Genomic DNA, 13,060 nt, shown 5'->3' with positions numbered 1-13,060 from the left:
TTTTGTGACCTTCTGTCCCTCTATGTCCCCAAACTTACCATGACTGCCTGACTTTCTGTTCCCCTCATCTGGGTCCTCTCAGATCATCCTCTGGGCAGTTTTGGCCTTTTTCCATGTCCAATGTCTTATTCTTTGGACACTTTGTTTCCCCCCCCTCTCTTTGTGTGACCCCATTGTTTCTGTGTCTTTGTAATTCTTTATATCTCCCTGTATGTTGCCACTGTCTCTGTGTTCCATTTTGTCCCTTTCTCCATATCTCTTTCACCTATCTATATGCCCCTATCTCTGTATCCACATCTTTATGTGATCTCTTCATATGTTTCCCCCAGATCACTGGGCTCCCTATCTCACTGTGTCCTCTCCCCTTATCTTTGTCCCCTCATGTCCTCCCTATTTCTATAGCCCTCACTTCTGTCCCTCTTGTCTCTGTGGTTCTCCCTCTGTTTCCTCCCTTGCCTTTTTTTTTCCTTTCTTTCTCTCTGTCTCTTTGCTCTGACCATGGCTGCCTTCCACCCTCTCTTTATTTCTATATTCATCTCTGTTTCCATCTCCATCTCTCCCTGTCTGTTTCTTTGTTCTCCCCTTTCCTCTACACCACTCTGTGCCATTACATTTTCTCTCTATGTGGTCCTTCCCTTTCTTGGTCTATCTCTCCATCTGTCCCTCTCTTTCCTTCTTCCTCTATTCCAGTCACCTGTTTCTGTGTCTCTGTCCATTCTCTGTCCTTGGTCCTGCCCCCTATCTCTCTATCTCAGTCTCTTCTCTTTCCTTGTCCCAGGGTTTTCTTGTGTCTCCAAACCTTTGGCCTCTAGGTTAAGGGTGGGAGAATAATTTGGCTTATGATTCCATCTTGTGCACACACTGGGTTCCTCAGCTTTATTCAAAAATCTAGAAAGGGCAAGGGGAGAGGGCTCTGGGTCTGGCTCATTTCTGGAAACTGAGAAGGAGGTATGAGAGATGGAGTCCTCTCTCTCCAAAGGAATCAGCTGCATCCCTTATTGAATACCTCACCCACAAACACACGCTCATTGTGTGAGAGTGACAGGCATTCTTTTACTGTGTCTATATATTAATTCCACATATGTGTCTCTGGGACTGGGACTGTGTCTATGTGTAACATTGTGTGTGTGTGTGTGTGTGTGTGTGTGTGTGTGTGTGTGTGTTTCTAGTGCAATACCTGGCACATATTACATTCTGAATAAATGCTTGTTAACCAACTGACCCTTCTGGGGTTACTATGCCTGTGCATGGGATAGTGAAGAGAGTCCTAGTTCAGACACATTTTTGAATTAAACCTTTGCCATTGAACAGCTATGTGATATAGAGCATATGGCCCACCTCTCTGGGCCCTGTGGCTCAGTTTCTCCTCTGTAAAATAAGGATAATAGTATTTGTAGCAGCTGCCTCACAAGACCATTGTGAAGAAAGTGCTCTGTAAATCTTAAAAGTGCTGGAAGAATCAGAGCTGCTATCAGAATTCTTGTTAACACTTTTATCACATACATATGTGGCTGTCCCAATTTGGTCCAAATCCAGCAGGCATTTATATAGAGTTTGCTATGCTTACTATGCCAGGCACTGTGCTATGCTCTGGAGTTACAGAGATAAAAGGAAACTATCCTGGTCCTCCAGGAACTGATAATTTACTGAAGGGTAATATGTATATGATTAAGGATATACTACATAAATTGTTTGAGATGGGAGGGAGTGCTAGTAACTGGAGGCAAGGAATATTAAACACCTACTATGTGCCATGTACTGGGGAAGCACTTTATAAATATTGTCTCATTTATCTCAGTGATGAGTAATAGGTAATGAATGCGGCTATGAAGTAGCTAAGTGGCACAGAGCTCTGGGCTTGGAGTCAGGAAGACATGAGCTCAAATCAGCATTCAATCATTTATAAGTCATGTTACCCAGGGCAAGTCACTTAACTTCCTTCAGCCTCAGTTTTCACTCCTGCAAAATGGGAGAATAATAACACCTCCCTCCCAAAATGGTTGTGAGAATGAAATTATAATATACGCAAAATGCTTTGCAAACCTTAACATGTGTACATATATGTGTGTGTATGTATATTGCCAGCCATCATGTAAAGATTGTGTGTATGCAATTGTATGTCAGAGGCAGCTAGGTAGCTCAGTGAATAAAGCTCCAGGCCTGGAGTCAGAAGAACCTGAGTTCAAATCCAGCCTCAGATACTTACTAGCTTTGCGACCCTGGACTAGTTGCTTAACCCTGTTTGCCTCAGTTTCCTCTTCTGTAAAATGAGATGGAGAAGGAAATGGCAAACCACTCCAGTATCTCTGCCAAGAAAGCCCCAAAAGGGGGTCATGGAGAGTTGGGCACAAATGAAAAATGACCTTAAACATTGTATATCAGTGGTACTGTGATTCTGTGTCTGTTTGCATCTTACCCTGTGTGTGGGCACCACTTGTATGCCACTTGGTCCTGAGTGTATATTTGACTGTGTATCCAGGGGAGTTGGGAGGGGCGGGACTTGGGGATGTTATGGAAGTAGAAAGAGGAGAAAGGAGGCAGAGGAAGAACAAGGCATATCTAGCATGGACCCTGAGCCTGGGTGGGTGTACAAATTCTAGGACAGGTGGATTGTTTTTTACAGAAGGTTCTGGGCTTTCATGGTAGGATGCCTCTCTCCACCCTCACCCCCAAAGCAAAGCCTTGCATGGCACAGAGGGAGGCATTTCCTGTGGTATACAATATGTGCCTTTATTTTTTTTCAGTCATTTGATAACCATCCACGTTTTAAGAAATAAAAGGCCAAAGCACCTGAAGATTTACAAATAATAATAGCCACTATTTCTGTAGCACTTTAAGGATTACAAAATGCTTCACAAATATCATCCCATTTGATCCTCACAACAACCCAGGGAGGCAGGTGCTATTATGATCCCCACTTTACATATGTGGAAACTGAGACAGACAGTGGTGAAGTAACTTGCCCAGCTGGTAAGTATCTGGGGCTGAATTTGAACTCAGATCTTCCTGACTCTAGATCCAGAGTTTTATCTGTTGTGTCTCCTAGCAGCCTCTTTCCAACGCCTTCTGTAGTGAGCTACATCCATGGGAAATAGATATTTTAGGCATTCTTATCCTGATTTCACTGATTAGGGAGTTGAAGGCCAGAGAAGTCAAGTGACTTGCCTCAGAGGCCACACAGCTAGGAAGTAGCAGAGCCAGATTTGAACCTAGGTCTTCCTAACTCTAAATCTAGCCATTTCTCCCCACCCTTCCTTGTTACACCACCCTGTTACATTCCAGGCTCCTTTGCCCCCCTGAATTCTTTTTTTTAAGGCAATTAGGGTTAAGTGACTTGCCCAGGGTCACAAAACTAGTAAGTATCAAGTGTTTGGTCTGAGGTTGGATTTGAACTCAGGTCCTCCTTACTCCAGGGCCAGTGCTATGTCTGCTGCACCACCTAGCTGCCCCATACCCCCCTGAATTCTTTCTCTAGTTGAAGGGAACAGGGAAGGAAGATGAAGTGATTGGATTAAGGTCAAATTTGCTAGAAGTAAGGATTGGGAGAATGAGAGCAGAAAGGGGTGGAGAAAGAAGGTTCAGGGCCAGGAAAGGAAGATAAAGAAGGTTAGGAGACTTGGGAGGTATTTAAAAGGAGGAGGGAGAATGGATAAGGATTGAAAGAAAGTTGGAAATCATCAGAATAATGAGAAGGGAAGGAGGGTGATGGACATGAGATGGGATGGAGGAGAAGGAAGGGGATGAACAAAAGAGGGGAAATGGAAACTGATGTAAGGAGAACAAAGAAGGATGAAAATGGTGACAACATAGGGAGCAGATTGTAGCTCTGAGCTCCCATAATATACACAGCTGGGGAGAAAAGAGCCAATTTGATTACACAAACATTTCTCTACAGCTGTCCACATGGAATATCCTGTGCTCTTTGAGAGGGATATAGAGATGTAAAATGGCAGTCTCTGCCCTCAAATGGATTACATGGGTTGGGGAATATGACATATGCTCAAACAAGTAGGGGACCCAAGATAGACTGTAGAAGAGGCAATGGGGAAAGAGCCCTAGACTAGGACCCCCAAAAACTCACTAGCTATGTGATCTTAGCTCACTTTCCCTTTCTGAGCCACCGTTTCTTCAGCTTTAAAATGGAGACAATACTATTTCCACAGCCCACCTCTCAGGGTGGCTGAAGCAAGGTACTCCATAAGCCTTATGGTGTTATGTAAAGATACAGGAGCCATTTTTCAATTTCATTTTCATTCTTGGAGTTGTAAGGACCTCCAGTGGCCTCAGTGGTACAGTAGATAGTGTTATGCACCTGGAGTCAGGAAGACCTAAGCTCAAATTCGGCCTCAGATACCTACTAGCTGTGTGACCATAGGCAAGACATTTAACCGTGATCTGTCTCAGTTTCCCCATCTGTAAAATGTACCTACCTCACAGGGCTGTTGTAAGGGCCAAATGAAATATCTGTAAAGTGCTTTGCACACCTTAATGCACTATATAAATGCTAACCCAGCCAGAACCTATCTCAGGAAACTCCTTAAGTTATTTACCTAAGCAAAGAAGTTTTGTTATTGACTTTGGCCAAGGGAATTCTCCATCATGAAGAGTTAAGGGAATGTGAATTTATCATTGGAGTCATCAGTATCCTGAATGATTCAAGGATGCAGTCAGCAACCACATATGAAGAGGGATGGGTTCTCTACAATATATATGAGGTCTCTTTAGGAATTGTGGGCAGCATGAAAAAAAAGCAGGATGAGGGAAGGGGAGGAGTGGTGGATATAGGGAGGAAATGAGGCAGGATGACATAAATAGAGTCAACAATTTTACATTTGGGTGGGGGGGGGGAAGAACATTCTAGGCCTCCAGGCACATATCAGGTCAGGAAGACAATAATTCAACCACCTTTAATTTAGCTCTGACTGGGTGCAAGTCCTTAGAGAGTACCCAGAGGGTAGAGGAAGAACAATTCATTTTTAAGTTGCTATTGGCGTCTTTTGTTTATATTTTAACTCTTTATGGTTGACACAGTACTTTTCTCTCTACTAGGAAAGCCCTGTAGGATGGTATTGGCAAGCATTAGTGTCTCCTGGAAAGCATTAGTATCCTAAGGAGAAGCTGAAGTAAAGACTTGCCCGAAGTCACACAACCTAATGGCTGAAGCTTAAATCCAAGCCTTCAGACTCCAAATCCAGCATGCTTTCCACCACACAGTAAATAAATAAGATACAGCCTCTATAGAGACAGCCTAGCAGGAATGGATAGGGTTCTGCATATGGTGGATTCAGGAAGCCCTGAGTTCAAATCCAGCCTTGACAGTTACTAGCTGTATGACCCTGAGGGAGTCATTGCTTCTCAAGGAGATTTAGTTTCCTCATCTATAAAAAATTAAGAGGTTAAACTAGATGGTCTTTTGGGTCCCTGATCCTTGGGAAGCTATTTGTGTAACATGATGGGACCACAAGTAGGGAAGGATGAGGTTTAAAGGATGAAATAGGGGATAGGAGCAAATGGAGAAAATGGCAGTGGCAGTAGGAAGGTGAATAGGGGACAACCAGTCATTAAATATTCATTAGGTGCCTACTATGTGTCCAGCACTGTAGGAGGACCAGGAAATGCAAAGAAAAGCTTCCTGTAGAAGGCAGGATTTTTTTTTTCTTGGACTTGAAGGAAGCCAGGAAAGCCAGGATGTAGAGAATTCCAAGCATGGGGTTCAGTCAGTGAAAATGGAGTGTCTTGTTTAAAGACAACAGAGATCACTGGATCACAGGGTACTTGGTGGAGAATATGGTGTCAGAAGACTGGAAAGGGGGACAAGTTATAAAGAGATTTAAAAGCCAAATGGAGAATTTTATATTTGATCCCAGAGGTGATTGGGACCTCCCGGAGTTTATTAAATAGGGGGTGTGGCATGGTCAGACCTGTTCTTTTAGCAGCTAATAGAGGAGGGGTTAGAGAAGAGATAAAATGATGGCAAGGAGATCAACCAGAAGGTGATTTTGTTCAGGCATGAAGTGATGAGGGCCTGTGCCAGGCTGGTGGTAGTATCAGAAGAAAGAAGGAGGTCTATAGAAGAGATGTTGTGATGGTAACATTGACGGTATTTAGCAGCTTGGATATAGAGGAAAAGCCACGGAAGAACCAAGGGTGACCTTTAGGTTGTGAATCTGATCACTCTCAAAAGTAATAGGGATCACCTACTAGCTGTGTGACCCTGGGTAAGTCACTTAACCCCATTGCCTAACCCAAAAAAATAATAATAATAATAGGGAAGAAGGAGATGGGGAGGGCTATAAGTTGTTTTGGACATGCTGAGTTTAAGAAGCACGGAAGGGATCATATGCAGAAAAAGCTCAAGAAGCCCTGGTCTTTAGGACATCCAGTTTGAGATGTTCAGTAGGCACTGGGAGGTTCAAGCCTGGAAGTCAGCAGAAAGGTTAAGGCTAGATAAATAGATTTGAGAATGATCAGCACGGAGGTGATTGAATTGATTGGAGCTAATGAGATCACCAAGTGAAGAAAGCCCAACGACTGAGCCCAGGGGCGGCACTGATGGTTAGTGGGCCTGACCTGGATGAAGATTCAGCAATGGAGGATGAGAAGTGGTCAGGTGGTTAGGGGAAGAACCAGGAAAGAGTAGTGTCCTGAAAACCAAGAGAGAGAGAGAGAAGGGTGAAGAGATCTCATTTGAGAAGAGGAGGCTGAATGGGGTCAAAGATTGCAGAGGTTAAGAAGGATAAGGGTTGAGAAAAGAGAGTCTTGTCATTTGGCATTTAACAGATCATCACTAACTTTGGGGAATGGGGCAGAGTTGGGTTGTATGGTGAACTTGGAAGCCAGACTGTAGAGAGTTAAGAGGTAAATGAGAGGAAAGGAAATATCCTGTAGGCAGCCTTCTTGAGTTTAGCCACAAAAGGTGGGAGAGAGACAGGACAGCAGCCAGCAGGGACAGGCAGGGAGGATAGGGGAAATGCACATTCTGAACCCTCTGTCCCTCTCCCCCTCATCAAAGGTACATGGTTCTGGTTCGCGCAGTAGTGGTGGCCCAAGATGACTCCAGTGGGGGCTGGCTGCCATTCAGTTGGGAGGTGGGAGGTGGGAGGGAGGTGGTCTGAGCCAGGTGGGTATATGCCAGGCCCACCGGAGCCAGCACCTTATCTGTTGTGAGTGCTTCTGGGACCAAAGTATGCATAATTCCCTGGGAGAGGGGGCCAAGCAGGTGCCTTGACAAAGACATATGGGACAGGGCTGGGGATGGAGGGTGGGTGACTAAATGGTTTTGTGGAGTCTGGGATGGTACAATGAATTGAGTGTGTCCAGAAGTTGGAATGAAGATGTGGTATGTTTGGGGTGTTTTATTATGTCAAAGTATATTCAAGGTAATGTGGGCCTTTTTAGGGATATCTTTGGGGGGTACATAGGGATTTAGAATGTTGGATTGGGGTGTGTCAGAGATGTTGAAATAGATTTTTGGTGGTCCATAAGAGTGTATTTGAAATACCTATGACCCATTTGGGGAGAAAATATTTAGAAGCAGTATGATCTCATGGGTAGAGAGATGGTCTCAGTCAAGAAGGCCTGAGATCAAATTCCACCTTTGGCCTGTCATGGCTGTGTGATCCCGGGCAAGTCATTTTACCCTGGAAATTCCCTAAGACTATAAGGAATAATTCAGGTGTTGATCTGCATTGCTAGAGGGAGTTTTCTCACTGGGAGCACCTCACACCAATAAAATCAGGTTTGGACCCCCAAAATACAAAATGCTGGGTGGAGGTATACTTAGGTTTTTCCATGGTGGTGGGGGACTGGTCAGAGGAATAAAGGCCTAAGTGTGGGAGAGCACAGGCTCAAGGTGGTGGGGGACCATGACCACTCCTCCTCCCCCCCGGGGACCTGTCCCTCCACCTCCTATGGCAGACGACCCTGAAGTGCACACCAAAGCGAACCCCATCTTCCACCACTGGCAGCTGGAAGACCACAAGTTTGGCCTGACTTTCCAGAGCCCAGCAGACACTGACGCTTTCCAGAGAAGCATGCAGACTGCCCTATCAGAGCTGGTCCAAGGTAGATGTGGGGGAAGGGGGGAGGAGAGAGGGGTTCTGGAAGAAAGGAGTCAGATGTATGGGCTTGGAGGGGCACCAGGGACTAGGGACCCTGGGCCAGTAAAAGAAACTCCTCCCCACACCCACATCAGGAATCTAGCCACCTGAGTACTAGCCTGGCTACTTCTGAATATAAACCAAATCCCTGATTTGTCCTTTCCTTTTTAGGGGGGAGTGCTTTCCCCCCAACTGTACAAGTGTGCTATTGGTCCCGAAGATTCCTTCTCCAACTAAAATTTACAAACTGGGACTGTTCCCTCCTCCCTACTCTGCTTATTGTTTTATCACCCAGAAGAAGCAGTTTTTGCATCAATCTAAGATCCACTTGGAGAGCTCTGAACTGGACAGTTCCCTTTTCTAGTTTTTCTCCTTTATACAAAAGAGTTGGACCTAATGGTCTCAGCCCCCTTCCAGCTCCAAATGCTATGATCCTACCATGGGGTTGAAGGCAAGGGTTAGGACCCTCCCTGTGCCCCACCCCAGTCTCATCCTCTTTTCTCTCCTCCCAGGCTCTCACTCCTCACCCTCTTCCTCTTCTTCCAACACCTCCCAGGAGCCCCCAGATGTCCTCTACATCCACAAGGTGAGTAACTTGGGAAAATGTTGTCTGAAAAAAAAGACTTAGACATCAGGGGAGAGATCAGCCCAGTGTTCAGTGTACCAAGAAGGTCATCATTGTGGCAGTGTTCTGTTGGGTCAGAACTAGGAAAAATGGTGGGGCAGGAGGGGTGGAGGTGGGGGAAGTATTGTAGAGTGGAGGAAAAAAATTCATTATGGAGTCACAAGACACACATTTGAGCCTTGGCTTTACCACCATCAAACAGCTATAAGAGCAGCGGCCACTAGGGGGCGCAGTGGGTAGAGGGCTGGGCCTGGAGTCCGGAAGACTGATTTCAAATCTGTCTTCAGACACTGTGACCTTGGGCGAGTTACTTCCTCTGTGTCTGCCTCAGTTTCCTCAGTTGTAAAATATGGATAATTATAGCATCTACCTCACAGAGCTGTTGTGAGAATCAAATGAGATATTTGTAAATGCTGGCTAATATTATTGTAGTTTTAGAGCAGAAAGGGATTTTGGAGGCCATCGAGTTCATACCCTCCTTTCATAGAGATGGAAACTACAGTTGAGAGAGGTTCGGCCCTTCTTTTTATCCCCCAGCACTTAGCACTGAGTCACCTGGTATAAGGTATGACCCTAACCAATGCAGGGTGATGGTGAAGTAACCTACTCAAGGTCCTTCAGCTACTAAGTGCCCAAGGTGGTATCTGATCCCAGGTACAGTTCCCTAGCTATTGTACCATGCTGTCTCCCAGCCCTCCTCCAGCCTGGCATTCATGTGACCCTCTCACTCTTTCCCTCTGGGTTTTCAGGGTTTCACTTTCTTTAGCTATAAAATGAGAGGAGATTGACAAGAATGGTCTTCAAGATTCTTTGAGAGGGGGCAGCTAGGTGGCACAGGGGATAGAGCACCAGCCTTGGAGTCAGGAGGACCTGAATTCAAATCTGCCCTCAGACACATAACACTTACTAGCTGTGTGACCCTGGGCAAGTCACTTAACCCTACTGCCTAGCCAAAAAAAAAAAAGATTCTTTGAGAGGCAATAGGTTGGACTCAGACCAAGGATTTGGGTTTAAATCCTGCTTCAGATACCTACTACTTAGTTGTAAGAGCCTGGACAAGTCACATTATGCCCCCAGCCTCAGTTTCCCCATCTGTAAAATGGAGATAATAAGAGTCCCTCACCCAGGGCTGTCGTGAGAATTGAATGATAAATACGTGCAAAGTTATCTAGAAATGTCAGCTCTTATGATTTCCAGCTCTAAAAACATCTATTCCGTCCTAGTAGTCCAAGACTACAGAATTGAGCACTTGCAGCCTTATATTGGGAGCTAAAAAACAGAGTCATTCAACTCAACCATGGAATGGGGATGCCATGTAGTAATGTGCTCCCTGTCACTGGAGGTATCCAAGCAGAGACTTAAAGAAGATTTAGGGAGGCAATGCAAGTGGCATCAGAGTGCTTTGGAGTCAGAAACCCTTGCTTCAATGCCCACCCTTCTGCTTACTGCTTGTGTGACCTGAGGCCAGTGGTAACACTCTGGGCCTCAGGTGAAAAATCTCATCTTTAAATGAGGGGGTTGAGAGGCAGCATTATGGCTCAGGTGGTGGACTTGCAGTCAGAAGTCCTGGGTTCAAATCTTACCTCTGACACTCAGTAGCTCTCTGATAATGGACAAATCTGGGCCTAGGCTTCCTCCTCAGTAAAACAATACAGTTGGACTAGACATAGCCTCTAAGGTCCCTGAAGTCCTGTCTGGTTCTGAGAGACTGATTCTCAGGAGGTGTGAGAACCACCACCCTGCATACAGGTCTGCAAGTCACCCCCCTGGGCCATGTCATTCTGAGGCTGGGACACTGGAGGACAAAAGGCAACTGAATGCTGGGGACAGAAAAATCAATGGGCATGTGACCAAAATGGGGGTCTGGCCTGAATTCCACAGCTCCGGAGGATATGGTCAGAGCTAGGCTGTACGAACGGGCGAATCTGGAGCTTGGGAAAGGGATTGGAAGGGGTGGGACCCAGAGGCCCAGGGAGGTGGCAGAAAAGGACTATCTAGAGACTTGAGTAAGGGGGATGCTGGGGTGGGCCAGCACCCAAGACATCTGCCCTGATCCCTACTTTATACCTCTCCAGACACACCGGAACAGCCAGTCTTCTTCCAGCTCCATCCGCCAAGAGGCCAGGCCCCCAGATCCAGCTATTGTCACTAGCGAGTCGTCTGGTTTGGGCCCTGCCATGACCTCCCAACGCAGGCCTTCCCCCACACAGGTGGGATTGCCTGGGGGGGGGCAAGAAGGGGGGGGTGAACACAGAGCCTGAGTTCCAGGGAAGCAGGGCCTAGAAGGCTGCCCTGAAGGGCACCTGGGACACGGAGGGGGGTGGGGTGCAGGGGGGTGGCTGCACTTGGTACCACCTCTGGGCCTCAGAGGAAAGATGGGGACTTCCCGAGTAGTGTCCAAGGGAAGAAATGCTAGACTTGGAGGAACAATACATTCTCTTTCTTTTCTTCTTCTAATCACTTTCTTTCCTTATTTTCTTCATCCCATTTGCCAGAGGCCCCCACAACTCCAGCAACTTCAGCCCTTCCCGGTCAGGCTGGAGGCCCCAGGAACGATGGCAGGCTGGGTGGGCCGAGGCTACGAAGATTATCGGAGAGCTGGCCCGCCCCCTGTGCCCCTGGCTGTGTCCTGCCTGATGCGCTTCGACAAAGCCGGCAGCATGTCGCCCCCTGGCCAGGCCGTGAGCCCCACAGTGCCAAGGACCCAGGCGTCCCCACCCCCGCCGCCCCCAACTCCGACTCCGGCCCAGCTCCTGGCCAAGGGCTCACCATCTTGCCGCGTAACCGCAGGCTTCGCGGAAGAGGCGTCAGCTGCAGACGCGGTGCGCTGTGTGCACTGCCGGGCCCTGTTCCGCCGAGGCTCGGAGGGACGAGGACGACGCTGCCCAGAGGCCCCGGACCCTGGGGGCCGTCTGGTGCGCCGCCTCAGTTGCCTCTGGTGCGCGGAGAGCCTTCTTTACCACTGCCTGTCAGACGCCGAAGGCGATTTCTCGGACCCCTGCGCCTGCGAGCCAGGCCACCCGCGCCCAGCTGCTCGCTGGGCGGCCCTGGCCGCGCTCTCCCTTGCAGTGCCCTGCCTTTGCTGCTACCCGCCCTTGCACGCCTGCCACTGGGCCGCGGTACGCTGTGGCTGCCCCGGCTGTGGGGGCCACCACGAGGCGGCCCGGTGAGGGAGGTCTCGGGCCGCGATGGGGCGGCCCACAATCCACGGTGCTCTGCCGTTAGAGCCCTGCCCCGGGCAGCCAGAGCGGGGAGCACCAGAGCGCAGACGTGCAAGCTGCAGAGGCCAGCCCTGGGAACCCATAGCTCGGATCCCGCCTGGCCTCCAGCCAAGGCTGGCCGCTGGGATACCATAGTTGACCCTTACAGTCGCCCCTCAGCAGCTCGTCCCCCCCTTGCTCCCTCGATCCTCCGAGAGGCATCTTGTTCTACCCCTTACCCTGGTCTTCCCTCCCAGAAAGCTCAGTGGACAATGGGGACCGTGATAGCCTGCTGCTGCCCACCCAGCGCCTCCTTCCCCCACCTCTGGGGACATCCCTTCTGACTCTCCCCAAGGCCTTACTCCTCTGAACTGAAGAACTCTCTCTGACCCCCAGACTGTGGCCCCTCCGCAAACAGCTGAGGGAGAGGAAGGGCGTCTGCTGAAACGTTGGGACTGAAGCCTCTCCCTCCCCTCTTCCTCCCCACTCTTCCGGGTTCCAGAGCCTCCCAAGATCCAGGCACTAAAGGGAGAGAGACTGCCTCAGTCAGGGTTGGGAAGGCCTGCCCAACCCAACAGCCACGGCTCTCTCTGTCCCAGGGCCGGGCCTTATTGCTGCAGACATCTGGGTGGAGAGGGTCCGGAGGAGAAGCTCTGGCCGCGCTCTCTCCTTCCATCCCTCCCAAAGTTTGGGCTCAGACCTTGGCCCCGCCCCATCCCAGCACCTTTGCCCATACTTTAAATTAATGATCTATCCTTCCCTGATTGGCCCAGAGTATCTGTGGATCTGACTCCTCTTCGGGGCCATTGGGAGGGAGGGGGGAGGGAGGGAGAGCCCGGGAAACAGGGACCCCTGAGTCCCATCTCTCCCCACCACCTTTCTCCTTCTCTGTGCCTAGCTCTCCTCTTGCTGTGGAGAGGGGAAAATTTCTAGACTTCACCTACCTCGTTTTTAAGGGGGGTTGGGGCGGGGGAAAGAAGAGGGTGTGTGTGCTGTAGGGTGCTCTGGGATCTACTTATGAGGACAGGTGGGACCCTCTCTTTGCCCTGGAGCTCCCCAGGCCTCAGTTCCCCGCCTTAACCCACCTGTCATCCATGTCCCTCCCACCCCATCCAGGCTTAAGCAGACTTGGGACC

General features: G+C 48.7%; 1 protein-coding gene across 1 annotated transcript; it reads left to right on the top strand.

Annotated features, from left to right (window-relative positions):
- The first annotated feature begins 7,596 nt into the window (after positions 1 to 7,596).
- Positions 7,597 to 12,683, top strand: SPRED3 (sprouty related EVH1 domain containing 3). The gene is made up of 4 exons (XM_020978608.2): positions 7,597 to 8,064; positions 8,612 to 8,685; positions 10,800 to 10,934; positions 11,220 to 12,683. The coding sequence occupies exons 1-4, from the start codon at positions 7,866 to 7,868 to the stop codon at positions 11,892 to 11,894; spliced, it is 1,083 nt and encodes a 360-aa protein (XP_020834267.2). The 5' UTR covers positions 7,597 to 7,865; the 3' UTR covers positions 11,895 to 12,683.
- Positions 12,684 to 13,060: the final 377 nt, after the last annotated feature.

This window comes from Phascolarctos cinereus, unplaced genomic scaffold (assembly GCF_003287225.1).
Source record: "Phascolarctos cinereus isolate Bilbo 61053 unplaced genomic scaffold, phaCin_HiC Scaffold_726;HRSCAF=1367, whole genome shotgun sequence".
In the NCBI taxonomy this organism is placed as follows: domain Eukaryota; kingdom Metazoa; phylum Chordata; class Mammalia; order Diprotodontia; family Phascolarctidae; genus Phascolarctos; species Phascolarctos cinereus.
The sequence above is the reverse complement of the archived record's forward strand: the minus strand, read 5'-3'. Positions and strand labels throughout refer to the sequence as shown.